At 41.7% G+C, this 21123-nt stretch overlaps 2 protein-coding genes across 2 annotated transcripts in view; both read left to right on the top strand.

Annotated features, from left to right (window-relative positions):
• Positions 1-330: 330 nt before the first annotated feature.
• Positions 331-10011, top strand: LOC139170720 (vomeronasal type-2 receptor 26-like). The gene is made up of 6 exons (XM_070758208.1): positions 331-557; positions 986-1274; positions 4069-4863; positions 5379-5591; positions 6142-6268; positions 9101-10011. The coding sequence occupies exons 1-6, from the start codon at positions 331-333 to the stop codon at positions 10009-10011; spliced, it is 2562 nt and encodes an 853-aa protein (XP_070614309.1).
• A 4349-nt stretch (positions 10012-14360) lies between these two features.
• The window catches only part of LOC139170718 (vomeronasal type-2 receptor 26-like), a 42636-nt gene continuing 35873 nt past the window's right edge, over positions 14361-21123 (top strand). Inside the window, exon 1 of the mRNA XM_070758207.1 lies at positions 14361-14587. Coding sequence (XP_070614308.1) covers positions 14361-14587 — 227 coding nt within the window. The remainder of the gene's footprint in view (positions 14588-21123) is intronic.

The raw sequence follows: 21123 nt of genomic DNA, 5'->3' as shown, positions 1-21123 counted from the left end.
AATATGGGATTATTTCCCTTTCATTTCTCTCCAGAGAATTTCCCAAAGTTGAATAATCCAGGGATCTCTCCTGAGAAGGAGAACTATCATAAAAGTTTCAGCTATGCTCTTTGGCTGAATCCTCCAGGGGAGCCTTTGGACAGAGAAATATGGAGTTTGGGGCCAGGCAGAGTCTCTGCTCTTGCATGTATGTCTCTCTCCTTTCCACACAAAGCTGAGTGTTTCTCTGTGTTTGAATCAGGAAAGCAACTCTCACCTTGTGAGAGTCCTTTGATTCTTCTCATTCATCTTTACAAACGGAAGGGGATTGATTCATTCACCCCATGAATTATGGACCTCTTGCTTCTGTTTTTGATGCTGCTGGTGTCCCATCCAGTCTCTGGGAAGCTGAGAATGAAATGCCCATTCAGTGTGGTGCACCAAGATGGAAATAAACCACAGAGCTTTTACAGCCCAGGAGACCATCTTATTGGTATAGTCATCTCTGGAGATGAAAAATTGCATATAAAGTTGCTTTTCAATGTGTCTCCTTCGATTCAGTTTGTTTTCCATGATCCGTAAGTCATTCACGGTGATAAGGTTGCACTCCTCCCATTCTAATACTTTCCTCCTATTTGGTTTCATTTATTCCTATATTTGGGGAGATGTCTAATATCCTGAATGATTCTGAGTTCCACAGCTTCTCTCTTTTGTCTGATTTTGTGAAAGAGACTCAAAAAGGGGGTCTGAAAAAAGCTGAAAGGACTGCAGATTATTTTCTTTTCTTTATTCAATCCTCAATTTATCATTTGAATAATGAATTTTATTTGAAGTAGTGGTGGAATCAGTTGTAGTTACTATGCCTCAGCCAATTTCCATATTTGTATAACCGATCATTGCTTCTGGTTCAATGTTGGCTTAGGGATCAGTAGGCTTGTGGTGGATTATATATTAAAATAAGTATTTGTTGATGCTATCGTTTATAATAACACTTTTTTTACAATAGGGATGTTAATGGTTTTTACTATGGCTTACAATTAATTTTCAACATTCAAACAGCCAACCAGAATTCCCAGTTCCTGCACAATCTCACCTTTGGCTACAGCATTCATGACAACTACTTGAGCACTTTCTGCACTTCAGATGCCTTGCTGGACATGCTCTCTACTGAAGAAGCCAATGTCCCCAACTACAGCTGTGGAAGTGAAGTCAATCTTCTTGTTTTTCTTGATAGAGCTAACAGGGACATCTCCATCCAGATGTCAACAATAGGAGGCACTTACAAAGTCCCACAGGTTAGTGTGTGTTTTTCTCCATCTGATAAAAGTAAGTGATGGGTGAGCAATAGATGCAACCATGTCTTCCCCATGGAATTCAAAAGCTGTTTTTCTCCATATTAGCCAAAATGTCAATGTTTTACCTCACTATGTTCATGTTGTGATTAATCATAAAATCAATATATTCCCTGGACAAGACATTCTACCAACTATTTAACTGATCAAGAAACATCCCTAGTTGTTGGGGCCTCTAATGGCATCTTCATTTTCACATATAAATAAAACCTGCCCTGTACACTTAGATTGAAGTTGACAATAGTAGCATTTTATCTATCTAAAATGTGGAATAAAAAGGACTAGCAATTACAGTGGTACCTCGAGATACGAGTTTAATTCGTTCCGGACCTGGGCTCTTAAGTCGAGCAGCTCTTATCTCGAACGACTTTTCCCCATAGGAATTAATGTAAATAATTTTAATTGGTTCCAGCCCTCAAAAAACTCACAAAGTTAGTCTAAATTATGCAGAAAGACATGTTTTTAATGAAGAAATGTACATGTACATATAAATGAATAATGAAGTTTCTTTCACTTAACTTGTAAACTTTCTTAAACTTTTAAATTTACATATGTTCAACTTCTCTGCCACCCAATCCTGTAGGACAGAGGTACCCAACCCTTTTTGCACCAGGGACCGGCTTTAAGCGATCAAGAGAGGAATGGGTGAATGAATGGACGGAGGGTGGGAAGGAAGGAAGGAAAGAGGGAAGGGACAGGAACAGAGGAAGGAAGCAAGGAAACTTATGAAAGGGGAGAGTAAGAGAGGAATGAGTGAAGGGAGGGAGGGAGGGAAGAAGGTGGGAAGGAGAAAGAAAAGAAGAAATAGAGGAAGGGAAGGTAAAAGAGAGAAAGAAAAAGAGCAAGAAAGAAAGAAAGAAAGAAAGAAAGAAAGAAAGAAAGAAAGGGGGAAGGGACAGGAACAGAGGAAGGAAGCAAGGAAACTTATGAAAGGGGAGAGTAAGAGAGGAATGAGTGAAGGGAGGGAGGGAGGGAAGAAGGTGGGAAGGAGAAAGAAAAGAAGAAATAGAGGAAGGGAAGGTAAAAGAGAGAAAGAAAAAGAGCAAGAAAGAAAGCTGCAAGCACCCCCCCGAGCCCCCCGGCTGCAACCTTTTAAAACACGCGCGCCGCTTCGCAGCTGTCTCCTGAAGCCGAACGCGGAAGTTAGCGTTTGGCTTCAGGAGACAGCTCCTTGGTGCTTGTATCTCGAATTTGGGCTTGTAAGTAGAACAAAAATATCTCTCCCCTCCCAGCTCTTATCTCGAGTTGCTCTTAAGTAGAGCAGCTCTTATGTCGGGGTTCCACTGTATAGACCAAATGGATTGACAGATATTGTGGCTAAAATTTATGCCATGATTCTCTTAGTTAAACCTGAGCTTTCCTTGCAGAAGAACCAGAAGATTTTGTGATTAAAAGCTGTATAGATTTTATAAGAAATAATGCATTAGTTAATAATCATATATTGACTCAAATTGGTCTTGAAATATCTAATCTATGTCAGTGAGGTAAAACAAGGTTTGCTGGATTTATAGATGTTAGTGCAGCATTTGACTCAATAAACAAAGAATTTCCTTCAAAATGGAGCTCAGCCTCTTTTCCCTGATCCAAGCCCTTGTTTGAGAGGGAGGTTTGGGTTCAACAGAGCCATAAGGAGAAGGAACTATGCTTACGAAGGGGGAAAGGAAAGATGCATATTTGAATGCAGATATGAATGAGCTACTGGACTAATGCAGGAGGGAAAAACCAGATCATGTTAATTCATTTTTTGACAAAAATTACTAAATTAGTAGACCAGTGAAATGCAGTGCATGTAATATATAGCACTTGGATTTAAGAAAGGCTTTGACAAAGTAAAGCACAACCTATTTCTCAGTAAGCTAAAATTTTGTGCGATAGATAGCATCACGCCCAGATCTCATCATCCTGTGGTCCTCAATGGAACTATGTCTGCATGGAGGGAAACAAGCAGTGGAGGACAACTAGGTTCCATTTTAGGCCGATGATTCTTCAATATCTTAATGAATGATTTGGGTGAGGGGAGAAATGGTGAAATTATCAAATTTGAAGACAACATTAAAGTAGCAGGAACAGCCAACACCCCAGAAGACAGGCTGAAGATCCAGATGGATCTAGATAGACTTGAACCTTGGGCCTATCTAACAAAATGTAATTCAATGTAGAGATTTGTAAGGTTTTACACTTAGGCTAGAAAAATGAAATGTACAGTGTTCCCTCGATTTTCGCGGGTTCGAACTTTGCGAATAGCCTATACCACATTAATTAAAAAATACTTCGCGGGTTTTTTTCTATACCACGGTTTTTCCCACCCAATGACATCATACATCATCGCCAAACTAATAATTTTTGCAAATAAGTAACAAAAAAAATAATTATTGTTAATAAATAATTATGTTTATAAATATCAGGATTACTAAGTGCCTTATTCAATGGTGAATACCAGTAATAATGGTGAGTAAATAGTTGTTAAGGGGATGGGAAATGGTAATTTAGGGGTTTAAAGTGTTAAGGGATGGCTTGTGATACTCTCCATAGCCAAAAATGGTGTATTTACTTCCGCATCTCTACTTCGCGGAAATTCGACTTTCGCGGGCGGTCTCTAAACGCATCTCCTGCAAAAATCGAGGGAACACTGCATATTTACAGATTAGATGAAACCCTCCTCTATAGGAGCAACTATGAGAAGTATCTAATGGAGGGTCACCCCAAATATAACACAGCATTCTCCTTACTTTTTCAGATCAATTATGAATCTGCTTCAGAGGGTCTCAATGATAAAAGCAAATTCCCCTTTTTCCACCAGATGAGTCCCATAGAAGGGATCCAGTACCCAGCTCTTGTCCTACTGCTCCTCCATTTCAGATGGACCTTGATTGGACTCTTCACTTCAGACACAGAGAAGGGAGAGAATTTCATGAGGTCTTTGACTCCTATGCTTGTCAGGAATGGAATTTGCATTGTTATATCACAACAATTGCCCAAAACTGAACATACAGCTTCCCTCAGAGATGCCCTCTCTAAGTGGAGACAAGTCAATGTCTTTGTTCACTTTATGGAATACGATTCTCTTTGGGACAGAATTCTTCCTTTCCATGAAACACTTCTGCATTTGTCAGGAACCATTGAAGAGAAAGTCTGGATCCTCACAAATTATGTAGAGTATGAACTAGACCAGCACGGACTTCTCAAATACGTCCACAGTATTTTGAACTTTGGTTATATGTTCAAAAATAGGCCAAAAGATGATGCCTTTGAACCCCAATTCTCTGTGGAAAAAAAGTTTCAAGATCTTTATTTTCTCTGTTCTCTTTCAAAGAACGTCTTTTCTGTCAAAGGCCGCAGAAGATGTACCCAGAAAGCCCCACTGGAGATCCAATGGAAAAGGAACAGGATCCGTATCAAAAATTACTATCAGGGTTACAGCATCATAGAGACCCTGGCCCAGGCCTTGAATGCTGCATATTCCTCCAGATTGAGGAGGAGAAGGAAGGAGGGAGAAAAGAGGTTGGAGTTTCCAAGACTGCAGCCATGGCAGGTAGGGGGTCCTGATATGGATCCATTAACCTCAGATCCTTTGGAGAAGGAATCCCAAGAAGGAGGGGAACCATCTCAACAGATGTAGTCAATTTAATTACTCAGGGAATAATGGTTCCTAAGACTAGAACCATGGCATTTCTATATTAAATACTGCTAATTTGAAAATGCTATATTCTTTTTTAAAATAAAATCCTATATGTATAGCTTTATGATTAGCATTGTAGAATTTTATCTTTATAAATTAGAAGGAAACCCTGGGACCATTTCAATCATCTCTTTTCCCCACTATTCACTTTATTTCTCATCTGCTCTAAAATGTTCTCTATAATTGACCAATTGTGTCAATTATATTTTCTCTATATTTTGTCAGTATATGATTGACAATCAAACATTTTCATTCATTTTTGAAGATAATGGCAGTATTATTTAACTATATTTAGAGATTAGACAATTGTAGAAGAAAGAGTCAATAATGTTTTCTGTATTTCAAATTTATGAATGTTCCCATTCTAGTTTCATCCCTTTCTGGAGAAGAACGAATTTTGGAATATTTCAGACTTTGAACTGTACTTGGACCAATATGGAGAGATAAAAGCAGATCTGAGCATTGACAGCTTGTTGGTTCTCCCCGAGGAGGAGTATAAGACAGAGATTCTGGCATATTTTGAAAGACAGATATTTTCTGTCAATCAAGATGCTCTTTCACGGCTAAAGCTACTTAATAAGGTGGGAGAAATTTTGCTGTCTTTTCTCTGTTTTCCAAAGCCTGAGGTCCTATTGCAAGTAGGGAAAGCCTAGAGCTTCCAGCGTGGTTGGCCTCCCATGCCAGTTGGTGTCATCTAATGGAAGTTCTTCAATAGACAGGATTAAGTGGAATAGCTTTGCCATGTTTTATGGAAATATTTCAAGATCTTACTGGTCAGAGTTTTCTTTCTTCTTCATACTGTAGCTTTATTCTCCATTAAAAAATTGAATGAAATAAAAGTTTCCTAAACCTTTTATATTAAACTTTATTCTTCGTTTTAATATGAATATATCAGACTTTATTAAATAGAAAAGTACTTTATTCTAATGTTAATTTCCAAAAGTAAAAGGTAGGAATTAAATTAAGAATCTGCCAGTTGTTATATCTCATGCATCTGTTTAGAAGGAATTGGAGGTTTCATATTTACCTCATTGAAGACCAGAGGCTACTTGTCTCCATCCATTTTTACCTCCCTTTTCTATGGATAGAGAGTTTTAATATCTTTCCTTTGACCTTCCTTTTTCTGCTCAGTCTCTGCCTCAGTCCAAATGTGTGGAAAGTTGTCGTCCTGGATTTATCAAGAGGGCTCGAGAAGGAGAGCCAGTTTGCTGCTATGACTGCGCTCCTTGTCCAGAGGGGACCATCTCTACTCAGGAAGGTGGGCGACACTGAGGAAAATGGGAGGCTTTGTGGAACTGCATCCATCCATAATCTTTTCATGAAAGTGCACGTTAAAAGGCAGATTGAAGCTTTTCTGTTTTTCTTATTTTTAACCTGCACAATTTCTTATCTAAAAGGAAATAAATCAAAAACCCTTTGAAGGAGGGTTGGGAAGAGATAGGATTAGGGGGTGGCAGACTGAGCAAGTTTTACTAACAGCAGAGGAAATATCTCTTGACTTTTTAGTTCTGCTAATTTTATCTTTCTAGGAACATCTGAGATCTTTGAAACTTGATGAATTCCTTCAGGTCCACCTTCTGAAAGACTTTGCAATTCACTGTATATTGGCCTCCCCTCGAGGATCACTGAGAAGGTCCATAATGTGGTGTTGTGGGTAGTTATGGGGAGAATTCATTACACAAATATTCTACGTGTCATATACCATAATTTTCTAAGGCGCACCGGTGCATAACACGCACCTAGAATTTAGAGGAGGAAAACAAGAAAAAAAGTATTGCGGCGAAGATGGAATGACACATGGACACAAGAGTTGTGGGTTATATGGGTCACTTTTTAAATTTAATTCAATAACGCAAACACCTGCAGAGATGAAGCCAGAGGGGCGGAAATTCCCTTTTAATAACATTTCTTCACAACTAATGGGCAAAAGCTCCTTGCAGGGCAAGGGGATGATCCCCCCTTGCCCCTTTGCCACCAGCTTTGGCGTGTGGGAAGGCTCACCCCCAGTCACTGGGAGACCCTGGCCAGCAAGCCTCAAAGGCATCCCCCATCCATTACTCAGGCGGAATCTGCCTGGAGGTCTTGGTGAGGGGTAGCACCCTGACCCCCCCCAATAGAATAGCAGTCACCTCTGCAGGTCTGCTAAGAAAATATTGTTATCCTTATCAGTTAAATTGACCCCGTCTTGATGGTACTGCCTTTCATGTGAGACCCGAATGTGTGGGTGATGGATCACCACACCACCAAGCTCTACTACTAACTTACCCAATACCCCATTAACCTTTTTCCTAGCTCTGTTCACTGCTTTGTGATCTTTGGCATGTCTCCATGACAACCAATGTAACATCTCTGACCACACAATCTGGATAGCCGGCCAACACGTTTTTATGACCCGAAGGTCCGCAATTGCCCTCTGCAGTAGGGCCACACTCTTCACTGCCCCCAGATCATTACCCCCAATAAGTAGCACCAGCCAACTGGGTACTTCACTGACAGCACCACTGTCAAACAGCAGAGGGAGAAGCCCGTCTCATCTCATTCCACTCCTTTCCAACTAACATACTCTGGCCCACTGGCTCAGCCTCCGCTGTGTCCCAAAAGCCGACCTTGCAGCTCACTTTCTGGCTCAGTGCACCATGCTGTGGCCACAGATCAAGACACCAGGCCTCTCTGTCACCATGCCATCTAAAATGAAACAGAGCAGAGTTAACCAACAATCATAATGCCCCTGCTTCTTTGGGGCACACATATGTTTTGAAAACAGGATCTCCACCTGCCCACTGCCTGGATCTGCCCGGGGATAAAACCGGCTGCCACTGCAGCTGTGGCAGCACCTATCCTAAAAGAATGATTCCCAAATTCCTTTGGGCTCAATCCTACGCAGTAGAGGGCCCTGCTTGCCACAGCCCAAAAGTGATATCTTGACAGTGGCGAGCCTGTCCCACAACTCTGCAATGGGCTGGCGCTTGTTGAGCTGTGCCCACTACTGGTTGTGGGAGATGGGGGACATTCGCATTGGAAACTACAAGATGGCCACTAGCTGTTCTGTCTCCCCCCCATTGCATTAGACAACTGTGTGGTCTGCAACCACAGATCCTGGTGCTTCTCTCTCCACAGCAATGACTTCTTTACTGCCTAATTCTGAAGGTTTTGGGATGCAGTGGATGTTCTGGTGGATATTTTATTCTCCCAGTCAGAAGCCAGCCATGTAGAACTACACTGGATTGTTTAAGAGGCATCAGCTGGGCACATGGCTCAAACCTGGGTTGCTATATCACGGAACTCAGCCTCACACCCCACAATTGAGTTCCTATCCTCACCCATTGCAACCGTCCCCATACCTTCGAGTGTGCTCGATGGTGTGCATGTCCCACAGCTATTGCATGCTCTCTCATTTTGTGTTCCCAACCAGCTGATGCGGTCTCTTCCCTGTTTTGAGCCTGTGGCCTGGTCATAGTTGCCACCTGCTTTGCCTGGCCCGTGCAGGCTCTCGCTGGCATCCTTCTAGTTGACCATCTTTGGTTTGTTGGTCTTCCTCCTCCAAAGCTGTTATCCTGGCCCTCAAGACTGCTGGGTCAGGTGCTTGCCATGCCATAGGTTTGCCATCATGGACCTATACCATTTCAGACTGGGAGCTGCCCAGTCTCAAATACCTTCAATGTTGAAGAACTTACAACTTCTGAAGGCCAGTTGTTCCACTGGTTAATTGTTCTTACTATTAGGAAGTTTCTTCTTAATTCCATATTGCTTCCAGATGTTACAGAATACTGTAGGCATCCTCCAAGTCCCATATATTAACTGCCATGGGGCAGGACTCAGGATATTTGCCTTAAAAAATATGATTCATTATTAATCTCTAATAATGTAGGTTCCTATGAAGATTCTGCACATTAAACAGGAAATAATTAACATCCTAGGATTTCCCTCAACTTCATATACCTAGCTATATTTTTCAAAATATCCTTTTTAGCTCTCTTTAATAGAATTGTTTAGATATACTTCTTGGAAAATGTTGCTGGAATTAGATGTAGTTCCAAAAAGGTATATAAAAAAACAAAATATTAAAGAAATATTGCTTTTTATTTTTCAGATACTGAAAAATGCACCAGGTGTCTGGATGATAAATATCCCAATGAGGACAAAGTCCAATGTATCCCCAAAATTATAACCTTTCTGTCTTACGAAGAACCTCTGGGCATCATTCTGGTCTCTTTTGCTCTATTCTTCTTCCTAATCACAGGTCTTGTTTTCATCATATTTATTCAATTCTTAGAAACTCCCCTTGTCAAAGCCAACAACCGGGACCTCTCCCACATCCTCCTGGTCTCCCTCCTGGTTTGCTTCCTATCTCCATTTCTCTTCATTGGTCAGCCAGGGAAAACTACCTGCCTTCTCCGACAAACAGTTTCCAGCATCATCTTCTCAATTGCTATTTCTTCCCTCTTGGCCAAAACCATCACAGTGGTGCTGGCTTTCCTGGCCACAAAACCAGGAAACCGAGTGAAGAGATGGTTGGGGAAGAGCTTGTCCAACGCCATTGTCCTTTCTTCTTCTGCTGTTCAAATTGTCATCTGCTCCCTCTGGCTGAGAGCTTCTCCCCCCTTCCCTGACTCTGACCTCCATTCCCAGCATGGAGAGATCATCCTGCAATGCAACGAAGGGGCTGTTGTCATGTTCTATGTCACCCTCAGCTATATGGGCTTCCTGGCTGCCATCTGCTTCATAGTGGCTTTCCTGGCCAGGAATCTGCCTGGGGCCTTCAATGAAGCCAAGCTGATCACCTTCAGCATGCTTGTTTTCTGCAGTGTCTGGGTGACATTTGTGCCCACCTACCTGAGCACCAAAGGGAAATACATGGTGGCTGTGCAGGTTTTCTCCATCTTGGCCTCGAGTGCTGGTCTGCTGGTCTGCATCTTCATCCCCAAGTGCTACATTATCCTTCTGAAGCCAGACCTGAACACAAAGGAGCAGCTTACAGCCAGATTCAATGTAAAAACATGAGATATAATACGATTGTGATATTGGAAAAATTGTTAATATTACTTTTATTTGATTTCCATTTAGATAGTATGCAGGAGTCAAAGAAAATCATATCTATATGTTTCAAAATGGGAAATGAATAATCAGAATTCTTGCAGTTCTGTCCCTTTTCATTAAATCTTGCTGAAGAGCCCTCTGTAGGTCAGTTTTGTTTTGCAGTTCCGGTGCTTCCTTTATTGCCTGCACCTTTTCCATTGTTGGGTGAATTTCAGCGATGTCTATTCTAAAGCCGAGGAACTCTACGCTCAGACCTCCCCAAGAACATTTATCTGCTCTCAACCAGAGACCCTTTTCTTGAATTTTTTTAAATACCTAGAAACTCCACTTGTCAAAGCCAACAACCGGGACCTCTCCTACATCCTTCTGGTCTCTCTCCTACTTTGCTTCCTGTCTCCTTTTCTCTTCATTGGTCAACCAAGGAAAGCCACCTGCCTTCTTCGACAAACAATTTTCAGCATCCTCTTCTCATTTGCCATTTCTTCTCTCTTGGCCAAAACCATTACGGTGGTGCTGGCTTTCCTGGCCACAAAACCTGGAAACCGAGTAAAGAGATGGTTGGGGAAGAGCTTGGCCAACTCCATCATACTTTCTTCTTCTACTGTCCAAATTATCACCTGCTCCATCTCCCCCCTTCCCTGACTCTGACCTCCACTCCCAGCATGGAGAGATCATCCTGCAATGTAACGAAGGGGCTGTTGTCATGTTCTACATCACCCTCAGCTACATGGGCTTCCTGGCTGCCATCTGCTTCACGGTGGCTTTCTTGGCCAGGAATCTGCCTGGGGCCTTCAACGAAGCCAAGCTGATCACCTTTAGCATGCTGGTCTTCTGCAGTGTCTGGGTGACTTTTGTGCCCACCTATCTGAGCACCAAACGGAAATACATGGTGGCTGTTCAGGTCTTCTCAATCCTGGCCTCCAGTGCTGGTCTGCTGGTCTGCATCTTCATCCCCAAGTGCTACATTATCCTTCTGAGGCCAGACCTGAACACAAAGGAGCATCTCACCGGCAGAACAAATGTAAAAACATAATATATAATACCATTGTGATATTGGAGAAATTGTTAATATTACTTTTATTTGATTTCCATTTAGATAGTATGCAGGAGTCAAAGAAAACCATATATGTATGTTTCAAAATGGGAAATTGTTGAATGATGGGAATTCTTGCAGCTCCGTCCCCTTTCAATAAATCTTGCTAAAGAGATCTCTCTAAAATTCAGAGGCAATGAGCTGTTCAGCAACAGCTACTGAATGTGAAAGCTTATAGAAAATAATGTGGGCACTTGTTCCTATTGACAGCAGCTAAAAGTGTTTGTGAGAGAGAATGAGTAAGAAAAGAGGTCAGGAGGAAGCCGTGAGAACAAAACACCAGCCTAGTTGCCTGGTTCTCTCCAGGAGAATGCTGGAATGATGTGAAATGCCATGTTTGATAAGTTCTCAGCTTGGAAAGGAAATGTTCAACCATCTTATATAATTCTTCCTTTTTTAAAAAGTTTTTTTTCTTTTTATATAATTCTTTCTTGATTTTCTCATAAAACCTCCTTTGCAGAAGTGTTCCATGGAACAGTTATTTGGGATTTCAGTTTGGGCTTATTATTTTTTTTGTGTGTACTTTGCATCACAATAAAAAATAAAGTAAATTTAAAAAATACAGTTTGTAATAAAATTTCCACTGTGTTTGCACCGAGTCACTACACTCATGACATCCATCAGCATTTGCTAGATTTTAACAGCACCCCTGGCACCCCTCTAGTAACGGGCAATCTGAACAGACAATCCGCTCTACCAAGAAGGCTCTCAGCAGGTTAGAAGGGCCTGAATGGCACACCAGGGTGGCCTACAGCCCATCAGGGCCTCAGGCCGCATACCCAGCTGGATTGGATCCACCCATCCTATGCCCCAGAAATTGTGGGGGGCTTGCTATAAGCAGTTAGGGGTTTCCACCCAGTGGATAAGGTTTTCTCCCAGGGTTTCTGGGGGACCCCTGTTGATTGTCTGCTACTGTCCTGGATGCAACTAGTCCCTGCTCTTACATGGTCCAGTTGTCAGATGGCCGCTGCTGGAGGAAACATGTCGATCAGCTAAGACGTTGCAACATGGCAGACACACAAAAACAAACTCCAGACCATGTTGTGAGCCATCCAGCCTGTTGCCAGCACCTACGCCAGCTCCAAAAGCACATTTACCAGATTCTCAACCATCAGCGTCATCTTGACCCACCACTGGGACATCCTTGTGTTCCCTGCCTCTACAGACATCAGACCAGCCCCCTCCAACTCTTTCCCCACTTGGGAAGCTCCAACTGACAACCATCTCACCAAGCCGGCCAGCTCCGGCAGTTCCAGTTACCACTGAGGTATGGCAATCGTCAGCCATCACACCCGCCCGGTCTGCCCAGGCAGTTCCAGCTGCTGCCGAGGAACTGCACCACTCCGGAAGGCCACACAAATGGCCATCTTATCTTGATGACTATGTGTGTACTTGCCAGGTGGGGAGGGGTGTTATGTCCTGGCTACGACAGGGTCAGGCCCTATTGGCCAAATCTTCAGCAGGAGTTTCAAGTCCTGGGATTGGCTGCCCTGCTCCGTATATATAAGCCTGCCGGAGCCACCATTCCTTTGTTAGTTTATTTTATTTAGATTTGTATGCCGCCCCTCTCCGAAGACTCGGGGCGGCTAACAACAATAAAAAACAAGGTAACAAATCTAATCTTAAAAGGTAATCTAAAAAACCCCAATTTAAGAGACCAATCATACCAACAAGCATACCATGTATAAATTCTATAAGCCTAGGGGGAAGGGAGAAAAAAAAAATTCAATTCTCCTATGCCTGACGACAGAGGTGGGTTTTAAGGAGCTTGCGAAAGGCAAGGAGGGTGGGGGCAACTCTGATATCTGGGGGGAGCTAGTTCCAGAGGGTCGGGGCTGCCACCGAGGAGGCTCTTCTCCTGGTTCCCGCCAAATGACATTGCTTAGTCGACGGGACCCGGAGAAGGCCAACTCTGTGGGACCTAACCGGTCACTGGGATTCGTGCGGCAGAAGGTGGTCCCGGAGATATTCTGGTCCAGTGCCATGGAGGGCTTTATAGGTCATAACCAACACTTTGAATTGTGACCGGAAACTGATTGGCAACCAATGCAGACTGCGGAGTGTTGGTGTAACATGGGCATGCCTTGGGAAGCCCATGATTGCTCTCGCAGCTGCATTCTGCACGATCTGAAGTTTCCGAACACTTTTCAAAGGTAGCCCAATGTAGAGAGCATTACAGTAGTCGAGCCTCGAGGTGATGAGGGCATGAGTGACTGTGAGCAGTGAGTCCCGGTCCAGATAGGGCTGCAACTGGTACACCAGGCGAACCTGGGCAAACGCCCCCCTCGCCACATGGTTTTATTTTATGGTTTTCCTTGTTCACTACTAGTGCTACTATATCAATAAAGCAGTACCTATTATCCATCCTGCCTCATCATTGAGCTATTTAACATCTGCAACATAGGATCAGCTTTCCATCTGCAACAAGAGGCTCCTGAGATCCCTTTCCCCCCTCTCCCTTCCTCACATGGGGTAAGAGGCAGCCTTGATTTCTCCATCTGTTTTCACCTGGTGTTTTTTTCTCTGTGTTTGTCTCTGTACAAGAGACAAATTTCTGGAAACTAGTTTTTCACTAAAGTTGTATCAGCCCTTTTGTGTGGTGTCTTTGAGCTTTGACTTTCAAAATAAAGTTAAATAAATGTTGGCTTAAGTCAGCAAGCAGGTATTTCAGATCTGTGACACGCTCTGGCATTAACTGGCCCTTGGGATTTTGTCTTTATGCAAACCTCATATTTATTTGTTTCTTAAGCTACAAGTACTGTGTATTACCTCCAGGGCCACTTTCAAACATGGAGCTCCCAAACCTCTCAGTTCTTGATGACCAATTTAGTTCAATTTCTGCCCCTGTCATTATGTGCCCTATGGGGATATTTCCCCTTCATTTCTCTCCAGAAAATTTCCCAAACTCCTTTGAGTCCAAGAACTAGATGAATTATTCAGGGATCTCTCCTGAGCAGGAGAATTATAATAAAAGTTTCAGCTCTGCTCTTTGGCTGAATCCTCCAGGGGAGACTTCAGGCAGAGAAATATGGAGTTTGGGGACAGGCAGAGTCTCTGCTCTTGAATGTACATCTCTCTCCTTTTCACACGAAGCTGAATGTTTCTCTGTGTTTGAATCAGGAAAGCAACTGGATCATATTCCACCTTGTGAGAATCCTTTGAATTCTTCTAATTCTTCTTTAGAAACGGGAAGGAAATTGATTGATTCGCCTGATGAATTATGGACTTCCTGCTTCTGCTTCGGATGGTGCTTTTGTCCCATCCAGTCACTGGTAAACTAAGAATGAAATGCCCATTGAGTTTGGAGCACCAGGATGGAAAACCATCACAGAGCTTTTACAGTCCAGGAGATCATCTCATTGGTATAGTCATCACTGGAGAGGAAACATTGCATACAAAGTTGCTTTTCAACATGTCTCCTTCTCTTCAGTTTGTTTTCCGTGATCCGTAAGTCATTCAGGGTGATGGAGTTGCACTCCCTCCATTCTAACATTCTCCTTCTTTTCTGTTTTTTGTTTTTTATTTTTCCTATATTGGGGAATATATCTAATTTCCTGAATGATTCTGATTTCCACAGCTTCTCTCTTTTGTCTGATTTTGTGAAAGAGACTCAAGAAGGGGTCTAAGAAAAAGATGAAGGGACTGCAGATCCTTAATTTATCACTTGAATAATGAATTTTATTTAAAGTAGTGGTGAAATTAGTTGTAGTTGCCGTAGCTCAGCCAATGTCCATATTTGTGTAACTTATCATTGCTTTTGGATCAATGCTGGCATAAAGTTCAGTCGGCTTGTGGAGGATTCTACTGGTATATTAAAAGAAGTATTGTTGTTGCTATTTATTATAACACTCTTTTTACAATAGGCTTGTTTATGGTTTTTCCTATGTCTTACAATTAATTTCCGCCATTCAAATTATCAACAAGAACTCCCAGCTCCTGCACAATCTCACCCTTGGCTACAACGTCCAGGATGACTATTTTAGCACTTTCCGCACTTCAGATGCCTTGCTGGACATTCTCTCTACTGGAGAAGCTAATGTCCCCAACTACGGCTGTGGAAGGAAGGATAATATTCTGACTCTTCTTGATGGAGCTAAAAGGGACATCTCCATCCAGATGTCAACATTAGGAGGCACCTACAAGGTCCCACAGGTTTGTGTGAGGTTTTCTCTATCTGGTAAAGTGAGGGGCAGGTGGTGGTGGGTGAGCAATAGATGCAATCATGTCTTCTATGTGGAATTCAAGAGCTGCTTTTCTCCATATTAGCAAACATGTCAATATTTTACCCATTATGTTAATGTTGAGATTAATCATAAAAGGCCTGAAATGCAAGCAATACATTCCCTGGAAAAGACATTCTACCAATTATTTAGCTGATCAAAAAGTATCGCTGGTTGTTGAGGCCCTTATTGGCATCTTCATTTTTGCATATGAATAAGACCTGCCCTATCCACTTGGATTGAAGTTGACAATAGTAGTGTTTTATCTATCTAAAAAGGACTCTAGCAATTATAGACCAAATGGACTAGCAGATATTGTGGCTAAATTTTATGCCACGATCCTCTAAGTTAAACTTAAGAAAAATGCAGTCCTTGCAGAAGTTCCAGAAGATTTTAGGTAGACTTAAAAGTTACATAGATTTTATAAGAAATAATACATGCTGATAATCATATATTAGCACAAATTTGTCTTGAAATATCTAATCTATATCAGTGAGTTAAAACAAGGTTTGCTGGCTTTCTAGATGTTACTGCAGCATTTGACTCAATAAACAGAAAAACATGATGAAGAAAATGGATTGCCCTCAAAATGGAGATCAGCCTTTTGGCCCTGATCCAAGCCCTTGTTTGAGAGGGAGGTTTGGGCACAATGGAGCCACAAGAAGAAGGATCTATGCTTACCAAGCAGGAAAAGAAAGATGCATATTTGAACCCTTGTTATTCAATATAGCTATGAATAACTTACTGGACTAATGCAGGATTAAAAAACAGATAATAAGTAAACGAGATTTCATTTTTTGAGAACAATTACTAAATTAGTGGACCGGTGAAATGCAGGGCATGTAGTATACAGCATATGGATTTCAGAAAGGCTTTGACAAAGTAAACCACAACCTATTTCTTGGTAAGCTAAAAATATGTGGGGTAGACAACATCAAGCCCAGATGGAGTCAGCCTTTGGTCCTCAATTAAAATATGTCTGCATGGAGGGAAACAAGAAGGGGGGGGGGGCAAGGTTCCATTTTAGGCCCAGGACTCTTCCACATCTTCATGAATGATTTGGATGAGGGGAGAAAAGGGGAAATAGTCAAATTTGAAGACAACACTAATGTAACAGGAATAGCCAACATCCCAGAAGATAGGCTGAAGATCCAGATGGATCTAGATAGACTTGAACCCTTGGCATATCCAACAAAATGAAAGGTTTAACACATAGGCTAGGAAAACCAAATGGACACTTATAGATTAGGTGAAATCTGCCTCAATAGCAGTAAGTATGGGAAGTATCTTGGAGTTGTAGTGGACCATCACTTTAATATGGGCCAGCAATGTGTGGCACCAGCCAAAAAAGCCAAAAACATTTGAATTAACAGATGGATAAAATCAAGATCATGTGAAATATTAGTACCACTTTATAATGCCTTGGGAAGACCACACTTGGAATACTGCATCCAATTTTAATCACCATATTGTAAAAACAATGTAGAGACCAAGATGTTCAAAGGTCTGGAGACTAAAACATATGAAGAACAGTTGCAGGAATTGGGTATGTCTAGTCTAGTGAAAAGAACATAATAACATTGTACAATATTTCAGGGGCTGCCACAAAGAAGACGGGGGTCTACCTATTTCCCAAAAACCAGAAAGCAAGACAAGAAAAATGGATTAAAAGTTTATTTCTTTATTTATTGTAGTTATATGCCGCTCCAAACAGACTTTGAGTAGCTAACACTAGAAATAAATACAAAAACAATAAAAATCTAATAATAAAAGTCAGTTATAACAGTAATAACATACATACTTGCAATCAGCCTAATTTCAGGCCTGCTGGAATAGCCAGGTCTTAACAGCTTTCCGGAAGACCGCTAGGGTGGACATAGTGTGGATCTCTGGAAGCAGTTGATTCCAAAGGGTCGGAGCTGCAACAGAGAAGGAGCTTCCCCGAGGTCCCACCAACTGAGATTGTTTGGCGGACAGGATCTGGAGAAGGTCAACTCTGTGGGCCCTTACTGGCCACAGTGAGGTATGAGGGAGGAGGCGGTCCCATAAATAGTCTGGCCCTGAGCCATTTGGGGGTAGGTGATAACCAACACCTTGAATTGCATTTGGAGATAGATTGGCAACCAATGCAGTGCATGTAAAGTTGGAGTAATACGGGCGTGTCTTGGTAGATCCGTTATTGTATGTGCTGCTGCATTATGTACCATTCTGCATTAGTTGAAACTATCTGTACTGGCAGGAACCCACTACTGCTCCATAGGTTGTGGGTACTCCAACACTGGATGTTTTTTAAAAGAGACTCGACAGATACCTGTTTGGAATAGTATAGGGTCCCCTGTTTGAACAGAGGATTAGACTACAAGACCCTTAAGGTCCCTTCCAATTATTTTATTCTGTTTTAAGTTCTGTTATAGGTACACATGTTTAACATGCTAAATATCTATTGGAGCACACTAATTTACACTAACAAAATGATATTATCATACTTACACATTGGATTGTATAATCTGTGAACAAGACTTGGATTCTTTTGTCATAATAATTATCTGATACAGTGATACCTCGTCTTACAAACGCCTCGTGATACAAACTTTTCGAGATACAAACCCGGGGTTTAAGATTTTTTTGCCTCTTCTTACAAACTATTTTCACCTTACAAACCTACCACCGCCACTGGGATGCGCCACCTCTGGACTTCCGTTGCCAGCAAAGCACCCGTTTTTGTGCTGTTGGGATTCCCCTGAGGCTCCCCTCCATGGGAAACCCCACCTCTGGACTTCCATGTTTTTGTGATGCTGCAGGGGAATCCCAACAGGGAAATCCCAGCAACACAAAAACGGGCACTTCGCTGGCAACGGAAGTCCGGAGGTGGGGTTTCCCATGGAGGGGAGCCTCAGGGGAATCCCAGCAGTGCAAAAACGGGTGCTTCGGCTGGCAAAAGGGGTGAATTTTGGGCTTGCACACATTAATCGCTTTTCCATTGATTCTTATGGGAAATATTGTTTCGTCTTACAAACTTTTCACCTTAAGAACCTTGTCCCGGAACCAATTAAGTTTGTAAGACAAGGTATAACTGTAATTAATAAATCAAGTTCAAAAGTTATGGTCTTTGGGAAATGACATTGTAGATGGTCAGCCAATAGAGCAAGTAACACCTTTCCTTACCTGGGCTGTTTTCTCTGAGACTGAATCTTGGACCCTCATTATCAAAGAAGCTCAGTTAGAGAAAGGGCATAAATGAAAGTAGTGCTTAAATGAATACCTCATAGCTATCCAGCTTCCTCAACCTCAATTATTAAAGTATCTGAGGCCAAGGTTTCCCCCACGTTTTTACATCAACCTGATGTTTGGGGCTTCAGAGAGAAATCACTAGCAGAACCAAACCAATCACAGAGGGGTATATTGGGGTGGGTAAAAGGACTCCAGCTGCTGCCCTTAGAGCTGATTTGGAAATTTACACAATTTCTGCTTTGTATAAAATATGGATATCGGCTTAATATTTAATCTATGGAAACTGACAGACTCCAAAAACAGATGAAATTTCAATTAAAAAGAAATCTTGGGTTATATAACTGACAAATTGTATTAGAAACTGAGGCATGTCTGTTTCTTATATAATTGAAGAAGCTAAAAAAATTGTGAAAAAAAATTGTGATACAGAAACAGAAAAAGATGCACCAATCCTCAAAAATTATAATAGGTCCTTTATTGGAATATAATACTTCAGTCAGCATTTCAGTGTGTTAATTTAATTGTAGAAAATTGTGAGGTGATACAATAATATTATTCACATTGTTTATGATTTTTAATTTGTTTATTATTTTTCATTTTTATTATGCAATCTTGCTAATATTCGGTTTAATATTTCAACAATATCTAATAACAAATTATTCTAATACATTCATAAGAATGAGGTTGGATTTATTAAAATCTAATATTTTGGATTTGATCTGAACCCAAATATAACACAGAATTCTTCCTTGCTTTTTTAGATCAATTATGGAATTACTTCAGAGGTTCTGTGTGATAAAAGCAAATTCCCCTTTTTCCACCTGATGCGCCACAAAGAAGGGATCCAGTACCCAGCCATTGTCCAACTGCTCCTCCATTTCAGATGGACCTTGGTTGGTTTCCTTATTTCAGACACAGAGAAGGGAGAGAATTTCATGAGGACTTTCCCTCCTATGCTTGTCAGGAATGGAATTTGTGTGGTTATATCACAACAGTTCTCAAAAACTGAACACACAGCCCCCCTCAGGAATGCCCTCTCTAAATGGAGACAAGTCAATGTGTTTGTTAACTTCATGGAAAATGATTCTATTTGGGACAGAATTGTTCCTTTTCATCAAGTATTTCTGCACTTGCCTGGATCCGTTAAAGAGAAAGTCTGGATCTTCACACATTTCGGTGACCATATAATACAAAGTCTCAAATTTCTCAAATACATCCACGGTATTTTGAACTTTCGTTATCTGCCCAAAAGAAGGCCAATTGATGATTCCTTTCAACTCCATTTCTTTGTGGAAAGAAAGTTTCAAGATCATTATTTTCACTGTTCTCTTTCAAAGAATGTATTTTCTGTCAAAGACCGCAGAAGATGCACCCAGAAAGCCCCACTGGACACCCAGGAGAAAAGGAACAGAAGAAGGATCAGTAATTTCCATCCCGTTTACACCATCATAAAGACTCTGGCCCAGGCCTTGAATGCTGCATATTCCTCCAGATTGAGGAGAAGGAAGGAGGGGAAAAAGAGATTGGGGTCTCCAACATTGCAGCCATGGCAGGTAGGGAGTCCTGATATGGATCCATTAATCTCAGATCCTTTGGAGAAGGAATCCAGAGGAGAAGGAGGAGAACCATCTCAACAGATATGGTCAATTTAATTACTCGGGGAATAAGGTTCCAAAGACTAGATACCATGGCATTTTGATATTAAATACTGCTAATTTGAAAATGCTGCATTCTTTTTTAAAATAAAATCCTGAATGTATAGGTTTGTGATTAACATTGTGAAATTTTACCTTTATAAATTTGTAGAAGACCCAAATTCAGGAGACCGCCGAGAAGCGCCCCGGCTGTTTCTGAAGGTGACAGCTGGGTGGCGGCGCTTCCCAGAAGTACCGGAGAGCTGTCGGCCAGTCGGGAGGTGAAAAGGGAGGTGGGGAATCCCACAAGGAGATTCCAGGGGCGGAGCTTTGACGTCAGTGAGACATCCTTCCTGGCAGGCTGAAACGGGGACTCCAGGAAGGACGTCTCAGTGACGTCAAAGCTCTGACCCTGGAATATCCTCTTGGGATTCCCCACCTCCTTTTGCACCTCCCAACCGGCCAACAGCTCCCCGGCTGTTCTGGGAAGCACCGCCACCCAGCTGTCACCTTCAGAAACAGCCGGGGCGCTTCTCGGCGGTCTCCCAAATGCCGAACCCGGATGTCTTTAAAATAATACTGAAATGATTTTTAATCTTTCTTAATTTTTCCTACTAAACCTGAAGGTTATGAATAACAATTTGCCATTGGTTTTCAATTTTTCTATGTTGTCATTACTACGGTAATGAACATGGCCTTAGAGCTAATTTTATGTGATTTAAAAATGTCTCTCAATTTACAAGCCTTTTTTGAAACTTTATTTTAAAAGTTTGATATAATAACAATGGTTTTAAATCAATGTTGAAAATTAGAATCAAGTAACAATTGTTGAATCGGATGGATTGGATGGATGGATGGCCAAATGGACTGGAACTGAATATGCTGTTGGCACCCCTGA

Source organism: Erythrolamprus reginae, chromosome 8 (genome assembly GCF_031021105.1).
Source record: "Erythrolamprus reginae isolate rEryReg1 chromosome 8, rEryReg1.hap1, whole genome shotgun sequence".
Taxonomy (NCBI): Eukaryota; Metazoa; Chordata; class Lepidosauria; order Squamata; family Dipsadidae; genus Erythrolamprus; species Erythrolamprus reginae.
The sequence above is the reverse complement of the archived record's forward strand: the minus strand, read 5'-3'. Positions and strand labels throughout refer to the sequence as shown.